This window comes from Varroa jacobsoni, unplaced genomic scaffold (assembly GCF_002532875.2).
Source record: "Varroa jacobsoni isolate VJ856 unplaced genomic scaffold, vjacob_1.0 scaffold_1108, whole genome shotgun sequence".
In the NCBI taxonomy this organism is placed as follows: Eukaryota; Metazoa; Arthropoda; class Arachnida; order Mesostigmata; family Varroidae; genus Varroa; species Varroa jacobsoni.
In genome coordinates, this window is record NW_019214010.1 from 109,923 (window position 1) to 135,227 (window position 25,305).

At 39.2% G+C, this 25,305-nt stretch overlaps 1 protein-coding gene across 1 annotated transcript in view; it reads left to right on the forward strand.

The window, feature by feature from the left end:
• The window catches only part of LOC111266683 (uncharacterized), a 62,115-nt gene that overhangs the window by 18,361 nt on the left and 18,449 nt on the right, over nt 1-25,305 (forward strand). Inside the window, exons 2-11 of the mRNA XM_086971025.1 lie at nt 1,157-1,475; nt 6,869-6,992; nt 7,377-7,455; nt 9,960-10,052; nt 11,058-11,208; nt 12,546-12,664; nt 15,042-15,170; nt 19,638-19,727; nt 20,060-20,143; nt 21,117-21,261. Coding sequence (XP_086827151.1) covers nt 1,273-1,475; nt 6,869-6,992; nt 7,377-7,455; nt 9,960-10,052; nt 11,058-11,208; nt 12,546-12,664; nt 15,042-15,170; nt 19,638-19,727; nt 20,060-20,143; nt 21,117-21,261 — 1,217 coding nt within the window. The 5' untranslated portion in view covers nt 1,157-1,272. The remainder of the gene's footprint in view (nt 1-1,156; nt 1,476-6,868; nt 6,993-7,376; nt 7,456-9,959; nt 10,053-11,057; nt 11,209-12,545; nt 12,665-15,041; nt 15,171-19,637; nt 19,728-20,059; nt 20,144-21,116; nt 21,262-25,305) is intronic.

A 25,305-nucleotide genomic window follows, 5' to 3' on the forward strand; every position in this document is an offset into this window, starting at 1 on the left:
TTTGCGTTCTATAGGTATGTGAGAAAGCGTAACTATAAGCTCCGGCAGAGTTGATTGTAAACGTAGTGCGGATCGGAATTTAACATCGGAGTAATAGGAAAAGCTATATAATAAAAAAAAAAAAAAAAAAAGAATAATACCGCTGATGTATACAAACAGTAAATCTGAGGCCGATTTGTTGAAACAGTATAGAGAGCAATCAATAAAAATAAAAAGTATATCTGTTGAATAATCAATCATTACGTATCACAATTCGATCAAAAATTCAAGTGACAAGAATACGTGTGGGAGATAGACAACAAAATAAGAAATAGTTGCATCTGCTGCGTTCTGTTTTCGTTCGTCAGCCATGTTGATTGATGATAATAATGATGTCGAGTTTGACATCAGTTAATCTGATACAGCGGCCAGCCCATCGACCTTGATACATACGCATAAGGCACAAACATACAGGCCAGCTGGAAATCGCACATAATACGGTGCCCAACTCAAATCATGGGGGAAAAGACAAGGAACTAATGAAAGTTTAGAGAAGTTGAAGAGTAAGTGCTCTGCGGATCGCTGAACTATTAACATGCCCGATAAGCATGATACGAATCATTTTCACCAGATTGTACGATTATGAGCAGGTGATTGGCTTGTATTTGGAATTTAGGTAACTGTAACCTCTGTGTTGCGAGTTTTACGTTCGATATCACCATTAGGCATTCTATCAGACAGCAGGTAAATGTAACTCACTCACGCCGAGAAAAACGGCTTAAGTTCACAATTCTGCGTAAAAACAAGAGTAGGGTCCTTTGACCCGAGCCCAGAGGCTTGTTCTTATGAAGAATTGTAAACTTCTATTTACCTAGCACTTCATATAAATCAATTGGCTATGAAAATTCATTCTTATGAGAACATCTTACACCATGCTTGAGAGACGTGTTTGTCATTTCATTTTGCCAATTTACGCCACCGTTACCTTTCGATCTCTGATAACTTCCATAGCATAAACTCTTATTGTTACAGTGACCAAACCTAGGGCTGTACCACTATCTTTGATGGATACGCTACGACAATACTTTTCGGTGGACAGACGTAAGGGTGCATTGTATATGAGCACGTATAGATAGACTGTGCGTTAGTTGCTAAATGCAAGAAATGGGATTTTCAGATGCATCGTGAACATCAGTATTGAAACACGAGGGACTCGAGAACGGTTGGGCAACCTTAACGCCTACGTATCACAACGACAACTTCTGCAGAAGTAACGGCAGAGTGACAAAGAACATGACCCTAATGATGATGGCCGCTTCTTTTTCATTATTGCTGCCATCGTTAGAGCAGATCATGCGCATGAGCCGACGTCCTAAGCCAATAGTCACCTCTGCGGCTCTCCTTATTCTACTCGTCGTCGCCATTTTCACCTGTGAGCTTCCGGTCTCTTGGGCATTAGATTCAAAGGCGCCCAACGTCTGCATCAAACATGAACGGTAAACCAACGTAAATACGCATTTGATTTTGCATCGCTGATTCAACGGGAACCTTTTTTTTTTGCTAGATATATTATGTAAATACTTCTGTAGTTCTTTCAATTAGACTGGAACGAAGTAGCGTATATATGTTAATGTAGTGCAAACATATGAGACAAGGAGAAACTTGTTTCTTTAGTGCCTTCTCTGCGAATAATGCAATTAAATTTAACTCACTAACAATATAATATCAGCCTGTTGAGCTGAAAACGAGCGAAGCAGGAACAGGCCTGTCATCTAGAATGTTCCTGCATCCATTTCCACCTGTTTTACAAATTGTTCGAATTTTCATGCGTTAATGTATTCTTCTCTCAGTTAATCGCCACAGGCTAAGGATGCAGGACCTGCCACGGAAACCCTAGCTCAGGCACGCTCGGGACAGGGCGAAAGTCTGTCCTATATAAAGATTCATTGCAACATATTAACCCCCTAATTTACACGGTATGCGTGATTAAATAAGAGATAATTATTGACCTAGTTTAATTGAGAGTCTGAATATAAATGCAACCCAATAAAAGTTCAAGACGCTTGCTAGGCAAAAAGAGCTGAGTAACTCAAATTTCTGCGTCCATTAAGACTGATAAAAAAAAAATTAATATTTACATTTAGGATTCTAACAATTCATGAGAAAATAATCTTCACACGTTGACTGAGCGAAGAATAAATGCGTTAAACAAATAGATAAAATAATCAAACTCAATTTAGTTCGATATAGTGCAGTAAAGGTATTTTTTTTTCATTTACGATTGAAATATTATTATGAACTATTATGACACTATTGTGAAACTTAGCTATCTCTATCAAATCTCTCGGCATATCTTTTGATTTTTGCTAATTCACTGAGACTAAATATTCCGGATATAATTATTTGTCATTTCTTGTTTAAATTTCTAGCTGAAGTCAAAGCTATGCATTATCCAACTAGAATTTGCCCCTGTTTTTAAATGAGATGATGTAGATCTTTGTTACCTAGGATTACGCCAATGCTCAAATCACGCCATTGAATGACTTAGGTTTTCTAAAAGTTGGCAAATCGATCGTTCCGCATATGCTATGCAATATCTGAAGGATGATTCCATACGCTCAAGATAAACAATATACTATAGGAGAGCTGAGTTTCGATGATCTATACGGATACTTAACGAATGGCAATACGGTCAAAATGTTCTCCATTGCTGAATCAGGCTAGCTTCAGTATGGACACAGGTTTTATACCGAATAACTGCATAACATCGCGCTAAAGAAGTTTTACAGATTCCAGTTGTTTTTTTTTTTTGTATTAGATGATAATGGTAGGAGTTACGTTGTGTGGAGGTTTTGCGTAGTAGACAACATGTGCTAAGAAATAATAATGCTGCTTAACGGTAAATTTCCGTCACAGTCAAACGGAAGGCTCCTAGTAGTAGCGCTGCTAGATAATTAAGGTAAATGCGCTGAGCATAGATCAAAGTAGCAATGATAAATGTATAACACTTATGTCAAATGCTCCACTTAGTACCTGCTACCGATGAAGAAGTTTATATGGCGCCGTACAGGGGGCAACTTGTGTGTGCATATCTTTAGGATTCTCCTCATGCCGTTCGTTGATAATCTGAATCAACTAACCTAACGGATGGTCTTCTACAAGCTACTCAATAGCCTCATAGGCAAAAAGCAATCATAATATAATAAAGAATATTCATGTAGCAGAAGCGATGATCTCCAGACAGATTTTTGATGACAAATCTAAGACAAGCTCTTCTTGCTTAAAAATTCAAATCCCGATTATTAAGGCCAGTTGTTTATAAAGTTTCGTAAAGTAGACTGGTTCTTCTGGGTCCGTTAGGTAGCTTTGAGGGACATGTGGTGTAACGAAGTGTGCTTGCATAGGTAAACAACTCTGTCGACTTAAGGGTTCAATATAATGAAGCCAGGGCATGCATCTAAATTAACATAATTTTAAAAGCCTGTGGAGCCCTCAATTAAAATTATCCGTTTCATTTAAGGTGCGGTTCGGTTTTTTTAGCAGGTCGCGAGCAACAAAAAGACGGTAAATGTCAGAGTGGAACGTTTAACGTCTAATCAATGCCGCAACGTTTCGCCCTCAGTAAACATGCTGGCGGGCATCACTTGTGGACACACGCCTGAAAGCTCGCCTTGTAGTTCAGACCACGGATTTATGATCCGTTTACTTCAAATACAACAGATATATAAGGGATGTTTCCAATATAATGTTCGTTCTGACTAATAAATTTCCGCCGGAAAATAGCTGAAAATCAGGCAAATTCAAGCGATAAATAGCAGCCTTTGTTGTTTTATCTAGGCTAGTGAATATCGGTATAAGCAATACGCCTCTTTTGAGTTTGCGTGAAACGCACTCGGGCTACCATGCGATCTCTTTCATCGGGCAGCCGTGACACTAGGCTTCTTAATGTACATTGAAAAATATGCGACAGTAGAATTAATGCGTAAAAGCCATTTTTATAGTAGTTGTGTGATCTATGCTTAACCATAAACCAACCATAAAATATATCTACTTCGTAAACTTGATGTCAGATCGTGTGAGTGCTTAGAAAGAAAACATTTGCCTCCATACATGGCAGTTATTAATGCCTCTTTCCGAAGGCCTAGGAAAGCGATCATTGGAGTTATAGCGGATGACCATTAAATGAAGGTCTTGGGGTTTTTTTTTCTGAATGCCTCATACTTCGAAACAAACAGGAGAGGCAGTAAATAGCAGTTAGGTGGCACAAGCCTGAGGTTGTTATACTTTACGACACGTTCCTATAATTCTCTAAATAGGCATTAACATTTATTCGAGCTCCAGAAAATATTTAGACGATTCCCAACACCATATGTCGGACGGAGCTGTTATTAACTAAATTGTAATGTACAGCAAATTCAAAATCTTAGTCCTGTCGTCCATTCCATGTGTGTTGTTGTAGATCTTTGCCTACTTGGCTTCAGAAGTCCAGCACTACCTGTAAACGATCTGTGTCAGATATTGTGATTGATCATCCCACTATATTGAGGAATATCACTCTGGAAAAATCATACACAGAATAGCGGCATTTTGTCTCGATGTGCTCGGTGACCTCTGCACAATCCAACCGCCGTGGGTAATCCTCGTCGAGCTTTGTTTGGCCCCACGGCCCAGTGCGATGTAGCATTGTAGGGTGCAGACGAAAAATTCGCTTGGCGGCGCTCCATGTCAGCGTCTGCGAACTGGATAATACATCAAAAACTCTACTGCTTTTTTTCCGACAAATATTATTAGTTGCGGGTCTATTATAACCATCTAGAGTATTTGAACTTTTTTTTTTTTATTGGGGTCCCAAAAAGATATTCTTCAATTGACTGTACGAGCTGGTTTAATGCTGCTCGCGTCCACGACGAATGGTTGCAACATTTTAAGTCTTTGCTAAAGGTTCGTGCCTTTCAGGATGGAAGGCAAGGTCTGTAAAGCCCAAGTGAAAATCGAGGAAAAAAACAGGCCTAAGACAAATATGTGACGTAATTTTATTTGCAGGCGATAAAAGGCAAGTTTGCAATTCGACTTGAAGTAATGAATGAAACTGTGACAATAATGAAACGAAAATTCGAGAAGTATGATACCACTATGTGCTCTTTGTAACTCGACAATGTTAACGAGGATCGTGACGAGCAAGGTTCCAGGCAGGTCGATCTTATTGCCAGTATAGCGTGCCGAATCTGATACGTTTGTTAGAACTAGCTGGCATTCTTATCGCGAAAATTTCAAATACCTGCGCTGCTTTTTCATTTCGACTTATTTTTCCATCTTGTCGCTAACGAGTATATGCGATCTTGCTTGTTATTTTAATAATTTCTTTTTTGTTTTATTAAAAATCATGCCTGAATGAAAAATGTTCTCAATTAAAGCGATATAAATAAAGTAAATAAGATCCAACGAGGTAACTTCTTGATAATTGTTCTATTATAGGTACAGTTAATTGAGTATTTTAAATGGGTCATTTTGATAAATAGAGTCGAGTTTTGTGCACAAACGGAAGTTTTTGCTGGTCAGTTCCACAAGCTTATTATCAATGCATCCAAAGTGTTCTTAAAAGCCCACTGAACAAATTATTAGAGATCGCTGTATGTCTATTAGAATAAACATCCTGTGATCAAGAAAGCTCAATCCAAATGGTAACTTCCAGTAAAAAGAATGAGGTTATACAAAATTTAAAAGGATAAAGATGAAGTTTACATCTTACGTATTAATTTGCCATTTCAATTAGGAAAATAAACTAAATAAAAATTCAGATTCTAAATTTGATGCGTTTGTCTGCCAAATAAATTAAGTTTAATGATGTGTAATTATCTTTTCTAGAATCAAAATTACAAACACTAGAAACAAAATAATGCTTCACTTCAATTTATCACATTAAATCTGTAATTGTCCAAGTGACAAAAAGGATATTTAATTTTTTAGATTTTCAAAATTTACGTAGTATAGAATATACTATTATTCGTAAAAATGTTTACTATTTCTTTCGTACTAAGTATACAATAACTATACTATAGACAGAGACCAACCTGACAAATCATGTAGTGATTTAACGAACGAGCAGTCTGCCATAACAGCGGTTTTGTTTACTTTCTTTATGGTTGTTTATTGTATGGCCACTTTGCCCTAAACTTAATGAATTGGTTATACAATCAAGTACCTGCCATAACTACTTATTCTTAATAATATTTTCAAATAAAATTATTAGGACCAAAAGAGTGCTTGGGTTGGAACGGGGGGCCCGTCACACAATGGTAGCACCTCGAGTATACCACATTATTAGATGAGTTTATAGACATAGCCGCTTCATTCTTTTTTTCTGATAAAATGAAGATAATCTTGATTCGTTTGAAAGCCCACTAAAACTTAACATCTTTAAAGATTGCTAGAATGCTCTTTTTTTTTTTTTTTTTTTTTTTCGCACCATTGTACCATTCGGTCCTTCATTTTGGGACCGATCCTATGTTCTAAATGCTTTCACACAATAATATTAATGTTCGCGTCCATAACACATTAATTTTACGCTGGATTACGTAGAAATTAACTTTTATCATAGTTGTTTTATTGTTTGTATCATGTATGCATAAACATATATTGGGACGGTGGCTTTTTTGGTAAAACACTTTTCTCTGCCAGGCTCTCAGGTATTCGCATTGCGCCTGCAGTGGCAATATTCGCTCAAAAGAAGTGATAAAAGGTGATGTTTTAAATTTACCTCGGGTAGGGACTAAATTAAAGTGAATGAAGATGTAGCAAAGAATAGGGTAGTTTTTGCTTGTATATGCATCGCCTTACCGCAACAGCGATACGGTTCTCTTTAATTCTCTTCTACAAATATGATTTTTAGGTACCTTGCCAATGAGACGATAGCATTCCGCAAACCCTACCAGGTGCGAACCTATACATGGTGCTTCGCTGTACCGCCGCGATGCTCCAAATACCGAACGGACTACACTACAGCCTATAAACAGGTTGGCAAAAACACCGCAGTGTTCAAACGTTTTCGGCATTACTCCCGGCTGATGATTTTCTTTCTTTTTTCATACCATACAATCATCTATGAGACACCTACTGAATTTGTCGACAATAGTGTTAGAGAAACGTGCTATATTCGTGCTATATATATATATATATAATCGATGCCTAATATACAAACAGGGAAGAGATTTTAGCACTTAGATACTAACGGCGATATCAGACATGTCTGCAAATTAGAGACGATCTGATATGAAAATTCCGGACATCGAAGACTCTTGAACTGTACTTCAATAGACGTTTCAACATATAAAAGGACATATTTACTTGAGAATTTAAGGATAAATACGATTTAATTTTTTTTTTTTAACATATCACAGGTTCAACGTGAGCGAATTCGTAATGCGCCGACGTGCTGCAAGGGTTACGTTGAAAGTAGTGATGGCGAGCGGTGCATACGTAAGTATCTACTATCCGGAGCTTGGTTATGGTGTATCAGTCAGTGAGCGAGTATACATAAGCAATCAATCAGCGTGGTTGGCTTAAGGTCGCCGGATCGATTCCGTATCTAGATGGATAGATGCCGAACACAGCTCATCGACTCGCTCGGCATTGATGCCACGCAGCATGGCGACGATGATGTTTCAAATGGCATGTACACGGGCGTCTGCGAAGTAATATAGACGTACGAGATTGCGCGTGTTTTGGAGCCCTCACATGATTTTTTTGCTCGGATTGTATGACAGTTTCGAACGGCATAGGGTGACGTGATCTCTTTGTCACGTACCGTGCAAGCGAGCGTATACAATATTGATGAATAAGGTAACTTCTTGCCAGCCCCTGATGCGATTGCTGATGGCAGTTTCGGATAATGAGTTTTAAAAAGGAGCGCCGTTCTTCGTTCCAGCTAACCAAAAGAACGATCAAAAACTTGATAAGAAATTCGTGCTTTTTTTTTTATAATTGGACCTAGCTTTCACCCTTTCTTCAACTACACCTTTGCCAAACCAGCGTTCTTTTTTATTTATAACGAAATCGGAGACCAACATAACATATATATATATATATATATATATATATATATATAGCTAATAAAAGTAACGAAAACGTATAGACCGTTGATTTACCAAACGCAAGACATAGATACAAAAGTAGTTTAAAGAAGTTTAGCTCCAAGGCCATGACCTGAAGAGCGTGTAGATCATAAACAAAAACGCCAACGTGGCCAGCATGTGCAATGATGCAGCAGTAGAGCCCTAGGGTAACACCACCCAGAGAATGATTAATAATACCTAGTGGCACCTGGTTGCAAAAATGAACATCCTAGAATATTTTGAAGAGAATAGAACCATATGCTTATTAAACTCGTTCTTTTTAAATTCATTTGTTAGCGGCACTTGAAAACACGTTGATATGATACGACTATAGGTAATCGAATTTAGCTAAATTGTCAAGTTGTGATAAGTAAACAAAGGATAAATGCAAAATGCCATTTAAGGCTAAGGACGTTGTCAAATTCTGCGGAAAATAACAAAGTCCCGTTGGAAAGTACTTGTCCATTAGTCATACTGTGAAATTTCTCATTTCAAAATAGGTCAGGGGAAGACGCAACTGTTGATTTGATTTGTCGTCTGAGGCTCTATAGGCCAAATCTGTTGGTTGTACATATACACACACATGTTTCAGTGGTGAAACTGACAAGCGACCTGATCGACAGATCAACGATAGTTTTTTCAGCCGATTTAATTAAGCATGTCGTAACGTATCGAAAGTCAACACCGTTTAATGTATACTTCTGCTTACGAACAGACGCATGCACCATTAGCATCAGGATTCTACCTTATAAGAAAAGTTTAACACTTCAAACCAGCGGCAGCTTTAAATTTGATTAAGTAGTGGACAGGAGCAGGGCCTTCTTTGTACTGTCCGTAAGGAATGATTAATCAATCCCAAAGACGCTCTGGTTCTATCGCTATTTCTTCACAGAATAATTCTTCCCTATTATCCCTTAAGTGTCTTCATAGCTCTTAAGAGGTAGCACAGCCGAGTCAGGCTTCTGATGCAGTATCGAGCAGCTCGGCACCCCTAGCCTCCCATATTCCTCGTATGTCCTTTCTTTTCATGCCGACGTCATACATGGGTAGGGGGCGGCTGCCTTTGAAGCTTTCTGTTTTGGTGCACAGAAAATTTTAAACGACCCTTTACAGCTGCGTACCTTAAATGTCCGATGGCCCAGTTATTCAGAAGGGACCTAGAATGATGTCAACTGCTATGACGCTTAACATTGAAAATACTGCATCCAATATATTTAAACGACCTTCATTTTGATAACAAGAGCAACCACTTTCAGATCGGTAAATTTCATTCAATCTGCGCCAATAGGTAGGCAAAGCTGCGTATTCACGCGGTTTCGAAGTTGTCCTCTTCTTTTTTTAAAATTTTTTTTTAAAAAATTAAAAAAAAATGTTCTAGTTTTTGCGAGATTTTCCTACGTAAAACAGAGACAGTTAATGTTCGATTGGTGTGAGGTATGCGGCCAGAATTGGTAGCACAGTATGGAGGTACTGTATATCAACCTGGTAAAATGTTTCTGTGAAAAAGTCGTCAGTGGCAGCTTCATTATGTTTTGTGAGTTTTTCTATTTACATTATTTTCAGTTCATTAGAGAAATTAAATCAATTCAACATTAACGCTCTAGATATAATTACGCAGCTTTGTGTATGGGTCGGACGATGCTAGTCAGCCGCGCGCCGTGGCTTTATTTAAACTTTAATCTGCGATTTACATAACAGCTATATCCAATAACTCTATGATTCGTAATTTTTAATCGTACATTTGGAGAATAACTTCTGGTCGTTCGTCCGGCGTCCCTATTGTAAGCCGCGGATTTGAATGAAAAAAAAATAGAATCTAAATTTGTACCATGGTAAATTAATGGCTGTCGTATATTTGTGAAATTGCAGCACTATGCAGTAACCCTTGTCTCCATGGCACCTGTTCAGGACCAGAAACCTGTGACTGTCTTCCTGGCTATGGCGGTCCCACCTGCAATTTTTGTAAGATAATTTCTTTTTTCGGAACCGTTCACGTTATTATTTTAGAGTAATCGTATTTTTCCGCATTCGACGAGCGTTAGCCAAAAGGTACACTTTGGTTCCTTAGGAAAAACACCATCAACGCCATTCTAATATTTACCATTATAAATTTTATTTGACATTGGTATTATTATTTTTTCTTCCGCTTCTGAAGTGGTACGAAGGTATATTTTCATGTACTAGCTTATCCTAACAGGTGAAAGCGTACGCTTGTGTTCTATTTCATGCTGCATTTCAATCTGCAGTGTTGCACAGTAAGTACAACTTAAATGGTCATAATTAGCTCAGATGGATGTAGCCGTCTATCGATTCTGCACGGAATACGTTCGTATGTATTTATGATATAATCGAGATATTTTTCTCAACTATTTCAGCTTACTCTAAGGTTCGGCAATACTTTCGAGTATTCACAGAGACCTAGGTTATCGTTGGGATTTGTAAAATAAACAATCAGACCTTTCTAGTTCACGCTGGTATAGTGCTGTTAAATCGGCTACAAGAATGACTCAACTTGACATTCGATAGCCGTTTCTAATTGCTATTCCTTTACAAGATTAAATGTTTATTTATAAAGAGCATTTAGTTTACAATTGAGTATGAGATTAATGCTAACCGCAACTATCGCGGATCAGTTAGCTTACCATCGAATAATAATAACGCATAAAAACAGATGACGATTTTTAAATCTAGAGGAAAAAACCAGACAATAAGTAAGGCGTATATATTTGCAACATGCAACATATGAATGAATGTATCATGAATCGACTTAATTTAGTACTGTATTTTCTGGTAGGCGTGATACTTGTGTGTCTATTACTATGTAGGCACCGTGATAGTTTTCTCTCATAAAATGTCACCACCGTGCTAACTGTTTATCTCTCGCGCTGTTCTCTTTTTCCTGCCTTTAATTTTCTCCCGTCTCTCCTGCTGTCGCCTCGTTTCGCTATATTGCTGTTGTTTATTTAGCGTGTCCCGCGGGCATGTGGGGCGCTGAATGCGAACGTGACTGCCCCTGTCGAAATGGAGCAAGGTGCGATCCGCTGACTGGAGCGTGCGCTTGCAAGCCCGGTTGGCAAGGTGACCACTGCGATCAAAAGTGCAACGACGGCACATACGGGTAAGTGTAGTTGTCATTATGATGCTATTTAGGACATTATCATACGACAGGGATTGATACTAAACTGTATCGCTGCTGCTCGGCAGAGCATGATTGTGTGCCGCAAAGAGTGACCAGTGTGTTATGATAAGATAATGAGCATTCAATGGAAATACTCGTTGCCTCACACCTAATAACTAACAATGGGTGTCCTTAGTGGGTTATTGTCATCTTCAGGAATCGAATATTCGAGCCCAATAGATAAATGCAGATTGTAACAATCCCAATGTATCGAACACAGAACAAAAGCGACCCAATAAACCCGATCTTTGGAAAAACTCACAGGCATTAATTATGAGCGCCCTTGTATTTCACGCTCATCAGCGCAGATTTCGCTAATTAAGTCACAAATAAGAAGACTTTAGTTATCACCGATGATCTCTGCGTCAGCTTTGACTGCATTTGTAAGCTGCTATATTTAGAGGCTAAAACAAACGCAATAACTCATTGTTGGAGCTAGGGCAGAATTTGGCTATGTAGTGACCATCGCACAAAAGATTACCATCTTGTCCTGGCTAAACTGTATTTTCACTGCGGTAAACAATGCACTTTTAAACTGCCTGGGGGCTGGATTGACCCCCCCCCCCCTCAGGTATATGTATTGTTGCGAACGGCACTTACCTGCATGAGCATATACGTCCATTCCACGAAGTTCCAGATTTTATTTTAAGTTCCAGAGTTTAATTCGACTAGATATCGAATCGCACAGCTGGCATAGAATATTATGCGCAGCTAAATTACCAGAGCAATTACATAAGGAACGATATAGCTTTTTAAAATCCCAATTCACTGCCTCGTTTGTTAAAATCATTAACTTGAATTGGACAAGTGAACGGGGGAGCAAGCCTAAACTTCTATACTACCGGTACAAGACTAATCATTTCTGATTTCATACTAATAATTTTAGCCATAGCTGGGTAACTAAGCTGGTGTTAATGAAATTCGTTTATCTAACTGGACCTCTTCCTTTAAACGTTTGACCTGTCCCGTGTGATGAATGGGCTTCTAGAATTCTTACAATCGAGAGATTGACCTAACTGGCGACTTCTATTAATCCTAAACCTATCTATATTTCGCGTTCCTGTGGAATTCATAACCTGCATAGAGACACGGTTCCTCTGTGGCAGGCAGTCGTATAAGTTAGATATGTCCGATCGAATGTCATGTCTAACTTGTTAAGTGAAGTTAAGAATTATTTATTTCTGCTGACAATAAGGAATTCAATTTTCTTCATTCAACATTATTGGAAATAACTGCATATTAAGCTTAACGTTTTCAATTCCTCATTCGCATTACAGATATGAGTGTGGACAAAAATGCCGTTGCCGTAATGGGGGCCTTTGCGATCACGTGTCTGGCGCTTGCACCTGTACACCGGGTTTCCGAGGGCCTCTTTGTCAGGAAACTTGTCCTCCAGGTTTGTTGTCAGCGGAGTCATTAATGAGCCTATATTAAATAATTCGTTTTCTTGATCCGCCTTTCTTTTTGCCAGTTTTATTCTTCGCAAAACGGCTTTAATTAAAAAGCGGTATGATTTTAAATGAGCAAAAACCGCTTCTAGTCATAGTGCTAAATTTTATTTCTTAGAGCTTATCGTGTAGCGAAAGTGTCAATCACTTTGCTACCTTTGTAATCAAAGTGAAGAACTCCATGAAAGTTAACTGAGTCTAACTTCAACATTACTGTATAAGAAATCTTCTAAAGTTCTAAAGTTTAAGCGACAGCCGCACTGCTTTAAGCCACCCTCACACATCTTGTCCCCTGATCGCGGCTGTGTGTTTAGAACCCCTTACGGCATTTAGCTGTTCGATACGCTGCTTTCATTTTGAAGCTGACATGAACACATTCCTCCTTAGCTAACAGCTCCTTTCAACGTACGATGTGAAAGCTGGAAGTGGACCGTGACGCAAGCGTCAGAATCTACGAGTTGTAGTATCGACAGCAGTTGCTGTGGTCGAAGTGCAAGCAGGCGCATTCTGCAGCGATGGTAACAACGCTGCTTTTGTCGGAGTAGGAAAGTAGGAAGCACTACTGGTTAGCCGGGCATCATTCGTTGTGGACTGCTCTTCATTGCACGGGGCTGCAGGTTGAAGCAGCCATAGATGAACCCGCTGCGGGAACTTTAATTAATGGATAAGTGAAACGCTGTTAATGGACAGTAGTGGTAGACGTCGGTAGTAAACACCGAAGAACCAGAGGGTCGTGACTTTAGCGCTGTTCCTTCTCCTTGAAGTCCCGTTCCACTCTGCCGTTACGTTCGATGATTTACCTTTGCGTGCTCTCTCTTTCTCTATTGAGTAGTAATTTTTTCCTTCTTTAGCTTGATTTCGTTACTCAATCGAAGTTCGAATGTTCTACGCTATCTTGAAGTTAAAATGCTTGTACGATACAATTCAATATACAATAACGTCATACAATGACAAAGCGACGCAATGGTGGGTTCATGCAAGCGCGGAGTCACTCCGAGGAAATGCCAGGTTAGCCGAGCTCGGTGCAAAGGGGGTCGGACAGGTTGACTCGAACGTAAACCTTTTCCTGTGGATGAGGTGCAAAACGCTGGGGCAGTTGTAGATGGTCGAAATAGAAATAAGTTTACCAACCTTGTTCGAATAAGCACAGCGTTCATTGAAATTCCTCAGATTTCGTTACAATGGGAAGCCATTCAGAATAGTGCGGAAGGCATCGCAAGACGCGTAGTGGAATTATCTCTTGACCCGAATAGGCGTCTGTGTTTACGGCTGAGCCGTGTGAAGATGTACGCGACAGAATGTAATACGAAAGAAGATGGGGTATAAGGTCAGAAAGCCAGAGAGATGCAACGCTAAAAGACTACAAGGTCAAAGGAAAAGTTGCCGAAATACGTCACTAAAACAAGGTATCAGATACGCTGGAGACGTTACAGTGGTGCAGCATGTTGTGGCACACCCACACGGCCGCCACCGTCCCTACGCTTTCCAGGTGTCAAGGGCGGCTGTGACGACCACTAGGACGACCAGCTCACGCCCGTACTCGGGCAAGTGTAAACGAGAGGCTATGTCAAAGGACATGGCAACACTGCAGAAGCCATTCGGAGGAGAAATGCAGGAAAGAAGAAAAAAAGAAGCACGTCTGCATGATGGTTTGCTGTCTGCACGCCCGCACGTCTGACTTTACATACTGTCGCCATTAGATGCACATAGTGCCAGTAGTGCTTTCATCGAGCTCAGCCAACGTTAGGCTGATGCTACATGGGCTATGAGCGCTGTGCGCTTGGAATTCGAGTCTGTATGTCTAATAAATATCCAACATGTCGAACGTATACTTGTCAGATGCACCTTTTAATGTCTTCCGTTTCCTTTTCCTGGTTCACACCATCTATCTATTTATGTGTTTCTTATGATCGAGCACAATAATAATTAGTTGGACGATAATAACCTTCAAGCACAGCTTTTCTAATCACCTTGAGATCCATAACAAGCTACCTAGTAATGTATTATGGTGTATAATTAGGGAATATACACTGTTCAATAATTATATAAACCCCTGCTATTCATATGTTTATCGACGCCATATAGTTAATCTTCATAATTAGCGATTGCATTGTATAAAGGCTATAATTTTTTGTTCGATCAAAAATCACACTGCTGTACTCATACGCTTACGTAGTTGGACTCATGTGGTCAGCTATCTTTGCCTGAATTGACAATTAACGATATCCCTAAAGTTACAAGCTGGTAATAAAAAAATTTAAAAAAAAAAACCTTATTTAAAGCAGTTGATGATTAAATGTATGTGTGATAAAATATTCATTACAGGAACTCATGGTGATGGATGTGCGTCGAAATGCCAATGTCAAAACGGAGGATCGTGTAATCCTATCAGTGGAGAGTGTCTTTGTCCTGAAGGATGGACTGGAGCTGTTTGCGCCGTACCGTGTCCTTCTGGTGAGTAGTATATTTTTTTCAGATAGAATATTTATACATTTTCTGCATTTAACAGGAAGCCTTAGGGTAGGCGGTCTCACGCCTTATTAGTATCTTATCAAAACCTTAACAGTTAAAGCTCTTTGTACCTACTTCAATCCTCTTAATTTACACATGCGGCTAAAATTGGTATCTTCGATATATGAGTTATTTCTTATGACCAAGTATTATTTATGTTACTACCGAAAAATCCCACACGAAATTTCGTAGGGATCAAAAGACGTGTATTTATACATCAATCCAACTCGAGAATTTCGCTCAACAGGAACGTCTGACAGGCACCATTCTATCGCTTATGAACCATGGGTTCGACAAACTGAAATTATTAGTTGGCTAAAGTTGGCAAATAGATTCGAAAAAACATGGATAGGCCACAGCGCAAAGCAATAGGCCATACACAGTGCGTCTTGAAAAGAAAAAACTCGATGTGCTGGATTACAGGAACCTTGGAATTCAAGGTTGGATTCTATATTCTCCAGACTTAGATCCTAATAAATGCAAGTTACCGGTATCAGTTTAAGTGAAGAATTGACGTTGCAATTATGTAAGTGTTGATGCGCTTAGAGAGATAGATTTCTTTTTTTGTTTTAGAGTACAGATTTTTCGACGGAATCCCCACGGATGGTAGATTCAATGTGAAAGTATTTTTTTGAAGTGTTTCATTCTATTAATATAATTATGAATAGTCGACGGCACAAGTTTAAATTAAAGAGCTAGATAGGTCGTTTGGAAAAGTCTTTACTTTTCGGTAAGAATAAATTGGCCGTCCGTACTATTAAACAGGTAGCCTGGTTCAGTTTCAACTTTGTAGTTCTTAATACAAGAACACTACGTAATTCTGTTTTACACGTTTTTTTTATTTGCTAGATTTCTAGAAACGGTAGGACTGTGCTTCCATGTCGGGTTACCAGCATCACAGGATTTTAGTCCTAAAAAATGATAACTAATATTTACCTGTTACGTTCTATTCGTAATCCTTTGATACTAGCAGAATCCATGTATTATAGCCGCTGGGCTGTCAAAGCATTATTAGAGTAATACATTCACTGCCCTTTTCTATTTTTCAAACAGCGACTACAGTGATATAACGTAAAGTTAAACAAGTATCAAGCATTCGTTCGTAATTCTGGTTACACAGGCAAGGCTTCTTCCTTTTTATACGAACGCCGGCAGAGTAACGGCGAACTTAACCCTGTTCAGTGCTTTTTGCATTGCATTGCGTATCTGTTCTGCGTCGCCACGTCAGGATTGCATTGCAGTCGTCCCACTCGCTGGTTTTATTCCCGTTCCTTATCTTGAAGGACTTTACTCCTTTTCGGAACGGTTACTAAATGCGTCGAGCCCCAGAAGGTTGCGGATTGGGCATATCTCTGGTGTATTACTTCCGTCCGGCGGTCCACCTCATGTTTGGGAAAGCCTCAAACCTCAACTCTCTTCTTACGGAGGTCTCAATTTCGAGGGTAACGCTTTTAACCGCCGTTTACTGTCATCCTGTCCAGGCTCTTTCAAATGAAACGCAGAAATGGACTAAGAGAGTCATATGACTCTCTTAGTGTCGAATCGTAGTTACCGCTCTGTGTCCCTGCGCTCCTGTGTGTAGTAGTTCTCGTCGCTATACCGCATATGTAGTGCCGCTGCTGACCCGTACCTTTGGTTCGTCCGTCTGCTATATAACAATAATATATCCTTGACATGGCAGCGGGACCAAGACCACAGTTCTCTCTTAGCTCATTCGTCCTCTCCTTCCTTCAGGAATGTTTCTCATTGAATTGCGTTCTGCCATCTGAAGTAGACATAGAGCTTCCCTATATGACAGTTTGGTTTGTACGGGGGGGGGGGGGGGTCTCACTTCCAACATAGCACACTGCTGCCGCAGGTCCATTTTCCCAACGATAGACCTCACAGAAACCGGTCGGGTTCGCATAATAATAAATTTATATAGAGAGACTCGGCTAACGAAACAGACAGCACGAGCGATGAAAGAGAAAACAATAGAGAAAGAGAAATATATGAAGGTGGAGAGGGTGTATTGGTTGCAGACGATTTGCTGATTGCTTCATGTCCAAGATGTACAGTAGCGTCGGCGTCGCGGCGTTGTAAAGAACACCTTATACGTCCCATATGAGGAAAAGAAGCTGTACAAAAGGATAGACAGAGAGAGAGAAGCGATGGGGCTAAAGCGGGGAATAACAGGACATGAGTTTAGACAAGAGGCAGCGTAAAGGATTGGGACCCGGACTGAATTGAAGTGTTGGTAGCAGCGGTGCCGATGGGGCGCGGGGACAGCGGCGTAGACGTCAGCAAGAGCTAAAGGCGACGGCTTTAGTAGCACCAGTGTCACATGGCAGTGACGGCAGGATTTACGTGACTGCCGACACGGCGTGCATTTGTCTTTGTGCCAAGACCGGTTTCGGGTCGATGCCCGAAGGCTAACATACGGTATAAGGTATACCGTCTGGAACGACACAGATGGTCGGGAGAGCTGTACCCCTACATTTCAGGTGCCCAACACGCTTTGACCAAACTCATTCTAAATTCACTAAATTTTTCAATAATCTAATTACACTGCAAACACCAGCCCGCATTTACAATATCTCTGCTATCTATTGTGAGGAGCTGGAATATTTGCGCTCTGACTCATTGTCTGCAGCAGTGTTCATAGGCCACCTTTGTTGGAGAATGCTGAGTACATGTGCCATAGTAGAGTGACTAAGGCGAATTATCTCATTATTCTAAGTATATGACGAGATTTTCCTCACAGAGGCAAGATATATTTAGATGGCGTAAGATCCTATAGATTGAATTAATCTCAATGTTATACAAATAATTTGAACTCGTTATATTTGCACGATACGCAGCTTTATTTGATTGATGTAAATGCCATTAGATTCTCTAGCAGAAATTTATTGGAGATGAACTACACCGAGTTACGAACGGTCGTCGGGCATACGTAACAGTGGATGCTGAAACAATTTCCAGATGCACGATAACTAGAGTACATATGTTATATCCTTAGTGAGAGCCTGATCCACGGTTACACGTGTTGAATTCACATAAATAAATAAATACCTTGCTTCTAAGGGTTTTTCTTCAGTAAAGCGCTCTTCTTATTTGCTTACGTGAGGCTAACTTTGTTTTATCACCGTAGTGTTCGGACGAATTCGGACTTAATTAGAAGAGTTAAAGCTCAGAACTCGTTCAGCCTGACCATTAACCTACATATACCTACGATCAGTGCCCGTTGATTACTCTTTAGTAACTGTATTGAGTTGAAATAATGATAGTAAAAGCAAGATCTTGTAGGTTTTTTGTGTTGATGATTCGGCCTGCTGCCTAGCTGAAGAGAATTACTGAGTGGGAACGATAAACCTCGTCAACCCGCTGGAGGCAGGTTCCGCTCAATTATACGTATGCAGATCGCTCCGTAGCTAGAACGGACCCAAATTAATCGGCATATATAAATCCACTGTCTGGATTTGAATTTTATAAACAAATTATTATAGCTTGATTTTCATATTTCATCCCGTCTGTGTTACAGTGTGTGTGTGTGTGTGTGTGTGGTTTTTACCCTCTGGGAGTAGTGCAATAGCTTTTAAAATGGGCACGAGCAGACTTTGTGGAAGCGAAATAAGTAGAATTGGACGGTAAATTAAACTAAAATTAAATTTAGTTTTAAAGCGCTTCGAATAGAATTTATTGTCGCAGTGATTTTGAAAAAAAAAAAAGAAAAGAAAAAAAGGTCAAGGTATAGGAGGCGTGTAACAAGAATTCATAGTCCGAATGAGCAGAACAGTTGTGCCCTCTCTGTGGCTCTTTCTATTTTACGTTTGCCATTCTGACTCTGCTGTTTTTCTGTTAACTCAAGGTCAAATTACTTTAGGCAAGTTCAGCATTTCTGAGTAATAAGCAGAATTATAGATGCTTTCCGTAGTGTTTGCTGAGAAAATGCAGCAAAATATAATTACTAATAACCATAAACTTCACGTTAGCAAACTCAACTAACGTTCCTAGCTAAGAGAGTGGCATTTGTTACCACTAAATGAATGCTACATAACGCTTTCAACGAAGAAGGGTGATATTCGAATTGAAATCGAGTGGTGATTGAAGTGTTTGTAAACAATATATTATAACTTTCGGATTTTTAGAGTTAACACAGTTTACGTATTGAAAGTTCTCCGTAAACAAGCTATTTGCCTGTTTTACAATTGTTGCAATTTCATTTAAATCTTTTTTTACACTCACTGAAAACAAATAAATCTAATCTAATCTAATCCGTTCAATAATTAAACAATTTAATCATATCGTTAGCATTTCAAAAGCCCTTTGGTCCGAAGGCATGCCCAGAGTTGATATTCTTTATTACATTATTATTATTAGTGGCGTATTGAACTTCAACAAACATACGGATGCTCGTATTGAACCTTATAGGATTCTACGGTCCTGATTGTAGCCTACGATGTCCTTGCTACAACGATGCCTTATGCGACCATGTTACTGGGCGATGTCATTGTCCGCCAGGTTCGTAGTTGTATACTGCACACTATAACCGCCATAGCCTTAGTTGTAGCTTACGTTACTATGGAAAATGGCTAGTTTATCAACCCATACTATATAGTGTAAGTATATTTTCTGATTTTGCTAAAAAGTACTTTTCAGCAGCTATATATTAAGTTATACTTAGAGTTTATGGTGTTTTCAAATACAGCTTTTATGCTATAAGCAAATATACTAATAAAGACTAGCAAAAAAACGCTTAGTGTATTGGCCAAGCGCACTTAGGTGACTGACGCTCAATATAGGACATTGATTGATTAACGATAGTTTACTATTTCGTTCGTTTCCGTTTCCAGGATATACCGGCTCTCGATGTCAAGATGAATGCTCTCCAGGCACGTACGGTCTCAACTGTTTAAAAAGCTGTGACTGTCTCAATGGTGAGTCAGCACTAAAGCAGAATTGTTGCCCTAAACCAAAATCTAGGCATTGTTTAACATAACAATTAACATAGGTTTATTGCTGACCTACTTGACGTTTGCGCTACATCTAAACGCTTACTGCTAGTAACTAGAAGTATAGTTGAGTACAGACGACGACTATAATCGGTAATAATAGGTTATTTTCCCTTGCTACTTCTAGTTTTCCTAATAGCACACATCATAATAGGTACTGGTTTGCTGCGAGCATCTTTCCTGTGTGTCTGTAGAAACACTGCAATTAGATCTGCCCAAAATAGCTGCATGTCTCAAACCGCAAACGGGCTGTCCGAAACGACAATCCTCTCTAGGAAACGCTTTTTTGTTTCAACTAGGGCCATGTAATCGGCTCTATTTTGTTTTTGGGCAGTTCACAGTAATGTGCTTCAATGGTCTATCCTAATAAATATGCCGTAGTACCTGCCGTACCGTAGTACATGCTACGATATGTTATTCCGTAGCACACGTTCCTTCGATAAGAACGTTTAACTTGTTTTTTGTTCATAACAAAGAGGGTGGCAATTGCGAATAACCATGAGGACAGTAACAGTAAATTGCTATATATTTTATAAGAATATTTGAGGCTTTGTCCATGTCGCTATCGCATTAATGGTAAGGCATCGCTATTCAACTGGGTCAAATACATGGCCTATGTAGGCAATTACATGTATCTTCGTTCAAGCATTTGGCTACTATCTGTTCTGCGCGAATGGGTAAACGAGACGCATTAATATATATTAGACATTTTAAATCTTATTGTATTTATCAATGAGGTGAATTTTATTTTGGGCAACTCTTGACTGGCAGGTACTCAAGTAAGGCAGAAACGTTCGGAATAGTATAACACGGTATTGAGGATGCATCTGTAATAATTATTATGCTGAACGATAGCAATGAAAAGTCTTCAGTTAATCTTCTATCGCTGTTTCTGTAGGGGCATCGTGTGACGTGACAAACGGACACTGCGTATGTGCCCCGGGTTTTGTAGGTCCACGCTGCGAAACGCGAAAGTGCGCTGACGGTCTCTACGGAAAAAACTGCGATTTGGTCTGTCAGTGCCATGCCAAGAACACCAAACTGTAAGACCGTCTTGACTTTTTTTTTTAGCTTTCCTTTCTTAAATGACAATTAATTATGTAGCCACCCAATCGCAAACAACTTAGATAAATATACAATGTAAAGAGGTCTAGGCAAAGAAAATATTTTTTAATGTTGTCTAACTTGCCGCTAGGTGGCACCTTCAGCACTTGTTGAGAAATATCGATCGATAGTAGATGGAAACAAATTCGGACAAAATTATTAGAATACGATTCCACCTACTCGTATAATTTAAATTAATCGAATGCGGCTGGTAAATATGATTTTTATTATACAATGGGCGTCCGTATATTCTGTAATGTTTTAGTGTTTACGCATCAGAGCTGTACGATATGCTGCTTGTTCTACTCGTTCTATTTCTCGAAGCAAACGTTTGACGATTATAAGAGCAAGTATTATTTAAAATTAACTGTCCATGTATGTGTAGTGTGACACTAATGGCAACAACTCGTCGTAAAAGTTGGATGAAGGCAACAGGTGCCAGCAGTGCTTAGTACCACAGTGTACCGTGCGCCTAGATTTTTTAGGGTCAAAGCACTCACAACATGTTTTTCGTATCACAGAATAGCAGCTAAGATGTGTTACAGCAGGGATTCCAGCGAATACACGTTAATCCGGGACCTCCAGTACTAGAAAAAAATCAGCGCACTACAAATAGGAAATAGATGCAGTGTCATTACAACTCTTCATTTCGTTATTTCTGTGAAACTTTTTGTTTATTTGCCCAGTTTTAACATATAGAAACAGTAAAAGTAGGCTTGATGGTACATATGTTTTAATAGACTGGCGGGGATGTACGCATGTGCAGGGTTGGATTGGGCAACAATTATAAATAGGCCTGTAGTAACCTGAAGACAATAGAAGGCAGGCACACACAAACACTCTCTGCCTATAGCCGCCGTGCAACAAGGCGCAATCGGAAGTGTAACATTGCTAGGGAAACTAAGTTGTCATCCAGCCATGCTTACGCTCCTCGCTGTGCAATGATTTGTCTACGGGAAACGAACTTTGATGGCGGCTGCTCCCTGCGCCGAGTGGTTGGAACCGGATCGGGATTGAATAGTAACTGGCCTTTTGCTCAATGAAGAAATCCCCGGGGAACGGACGGGCGGACGGATGGATGGATGGCCGTAGGGACGGTGAGGAAATGGCGCCGTTCGGTAACAGAGACAGGGGCAGCTTTGCGAAAGCTTCCAACATATTAAGGGGCCAAGTAGACACATCGTACAAAACAAATCTGCGTAAAATTCAATTGCGTAAACCATGAAGCTGATTTACCTTCCAATTGTACTGGCAAAACTGAAATTTGCTATTACTACACACAAACCGATATGGGTCATTCGTCCCAAAAACGATAAAGAGGGAATAATTATAAGAATTATAACATTAGCAAAATGGCTTACTAGATACAAGCGACTGCCAATGTACGGTATACACGGATGTTGGCTTCACTTTTGGTTTTTGTTTCGTAATTTGGTAGTCGTATTGTCTTATCTGTGCAAATAAAGCGAGTAAACATTGTGATACTTGGCATAAAAATACCTCGCCAAGATAGCGTCATCTGGCGGCAGGAAAATAATTTCTAATTACACACAGTGAAACGATAGGAAGTTTGTCAATTCTTGACCTTCAGTTGTTTGCAACTATTATTTAATGATATCGATCAATAAATTGTGTCTACCAGATTCTAGCATTTATATGAATCAATTGGAGAATCGAATTAGGGTATGAAAGCATTTTTAACGTACTTTGTGATACTTATGGTAAAACAAACTGGAGAAAAGTGAGCTAGATAAAACATTTTTAACAAACACACACTCGACCAAAAACACATTGTAGCCGCCCGGTAATGTTGTGTAAACGTGCTGTACTTATACAAATTCTCTGACGCTAAGGTACTTGCTTATAAATAAACATAGCAGTTTAGCAGAGCTATATCTTGAAAAATGTAACATAGTTTTATTATTGAGAGGAGCGTGTAAACAGTGCAATAATAATCAAATATTGCACCAGAATAAAGCTTTCTACAAGGAAACTTCTAGATCTTCTGAAGTTTAAAGATGCCTTGTAGTTCGGTGCTACCTTCGCAAAAGCCACTACAAACGTTGAACTTTCGATCTAGCCATCAGTGATGGGGCAATACGAGGAGCATTTTTTTTGAAACAGAAAATTCTCTACTATTATATCATGCGTATTGCCCGTATGTATAACTGCCACAAACGAAGTAGCAAAACAAAGTAGCGTACTACTCCTAAGTGTTCTTCTATACTATGCTTCGAGCTTAAAATAAACGAAATCAACATAATATTACCGAGAGACTCACGGCTAATACATGATCATCGAATACACATGGAACTATGTATTTTTCAAGAATATCGCCCAGTAATCCTATAATTCACCTAGAGATTCGAGGTCCGCACTCTTATACCTAAGTAATATTAGCCTGGCTTGAACTACAGTCTCCGAAGGGACACGGTATATGCATCATATTAAGTAGCATAGTTCGAAACCCTTTCCAACTAAATTAGCTATTCTCCCGTTAAGGTTTGCTTGATCAACTCAATGTCTGCGGCAATAGGATAAACGCTGTTGAAATATCAAACAATGCCTAAGTCGTTTTTATATATTGCCTCTGTTCAATTTAGCAGCTGTTCCTATTAATTAGCTGCAGATACATACTGTCGATAATTTTCAAGAAGTAATAAATGAAGCAAAATATATGCCTATAGCTATATTTAATACATCGTATTAGAATCAAATCTCAAACGCCTTCATTTCCTGTTGAAGTGGCACTGGATCAGCAATGAGGTCAGGTCAAGGAACAGACGAAGGTGAAAGCTCATAGACCGATATGCTTCCTTACCTAAACTTCTGGAAATAGTATTTAACATTTTAATAGCTGTTATTTGTCAAATCGGAAAATTTCTGTCTAGATTTGATATTTTTTATTCTAATAAAATAGCTTTAATGTTGTATCTAGGAGCATAAAATGAGGATTTTCTATTTTTTTTTTCTTCGTTCTGATTTTATTATTTCAGATTCTCTATTTTTTAGTACAATTCATCCTGGTAAAATGTCTATTATTCATAGGCAGCATGTATCACATGCATTAAGGACAAAATGTACTCATTGGTACGCAATAAAACGCACGTATGGTGCTCACTCTGCCTATCGTTAGCCTTAATATTGTTCTCGCCCGATTGACACTATTAGCCTGAAACATTTCGGCTATCTTTTTGCCGTTTGTTTACTTCTATGCACCGCTCAAAAGTGCTCTCTTTCCTCTGTCAATCCATTGTAATTTAATTGTGCAGTGAACGGTATCTTATGCCAAGTTTGGCTTTTAAGGACGGTGGCTCTAGGTGGCAAAAAATACACGTTTAGCACCTACTTTATTTAGTTTTTAGACTCAGTATTTCTGAAGAGAAAGAACAAATAAATTTGTTGAGAGAATGGTAAAGTGAAATCGATTGGCAAGGGTCGTAAAGAGTGATGGAAAATACTTAATAAATTAATAAGTTGCTATAATTCGAACGCTGCGTTTTTCGTTAAGCGGGAAACCGAAATTACTTATGTTTCAGTGCTTGTAAGTGCATCTCTCTTCCAGTGTGAAATAGAAAACTGTGTATTATAAAACGATAAAATCGTCACGATGACAAAGTGAAATGGAACATTTTTTCTATTACTTTCCATCATCTGTCTAGAACAATTTTTTGGTTGATTTTTCAGAAGCCGAAGTTGCGAAGATTGCTATTCGAATAAAACTTTCCAACAATGTATAACACCTAGCCAGCAGCAAACAAATATTTAAAACTGCGGAAATTAAGACTGACCTCAGCACCCCCTTTACAAATGCGCAACGATGTTAGCAGCTTACCTCAACCCCAACTGAGCATCGAATCAAGCTGACATATCTTTTTGGTCAACCTATATATATTTCCAGCTTAATGACCGCCATTGTAGTTCAGAAAGTTTATATAGGAGTGTAGTATAGTGGATCTTTACCGCCATAATAACAGTAATTA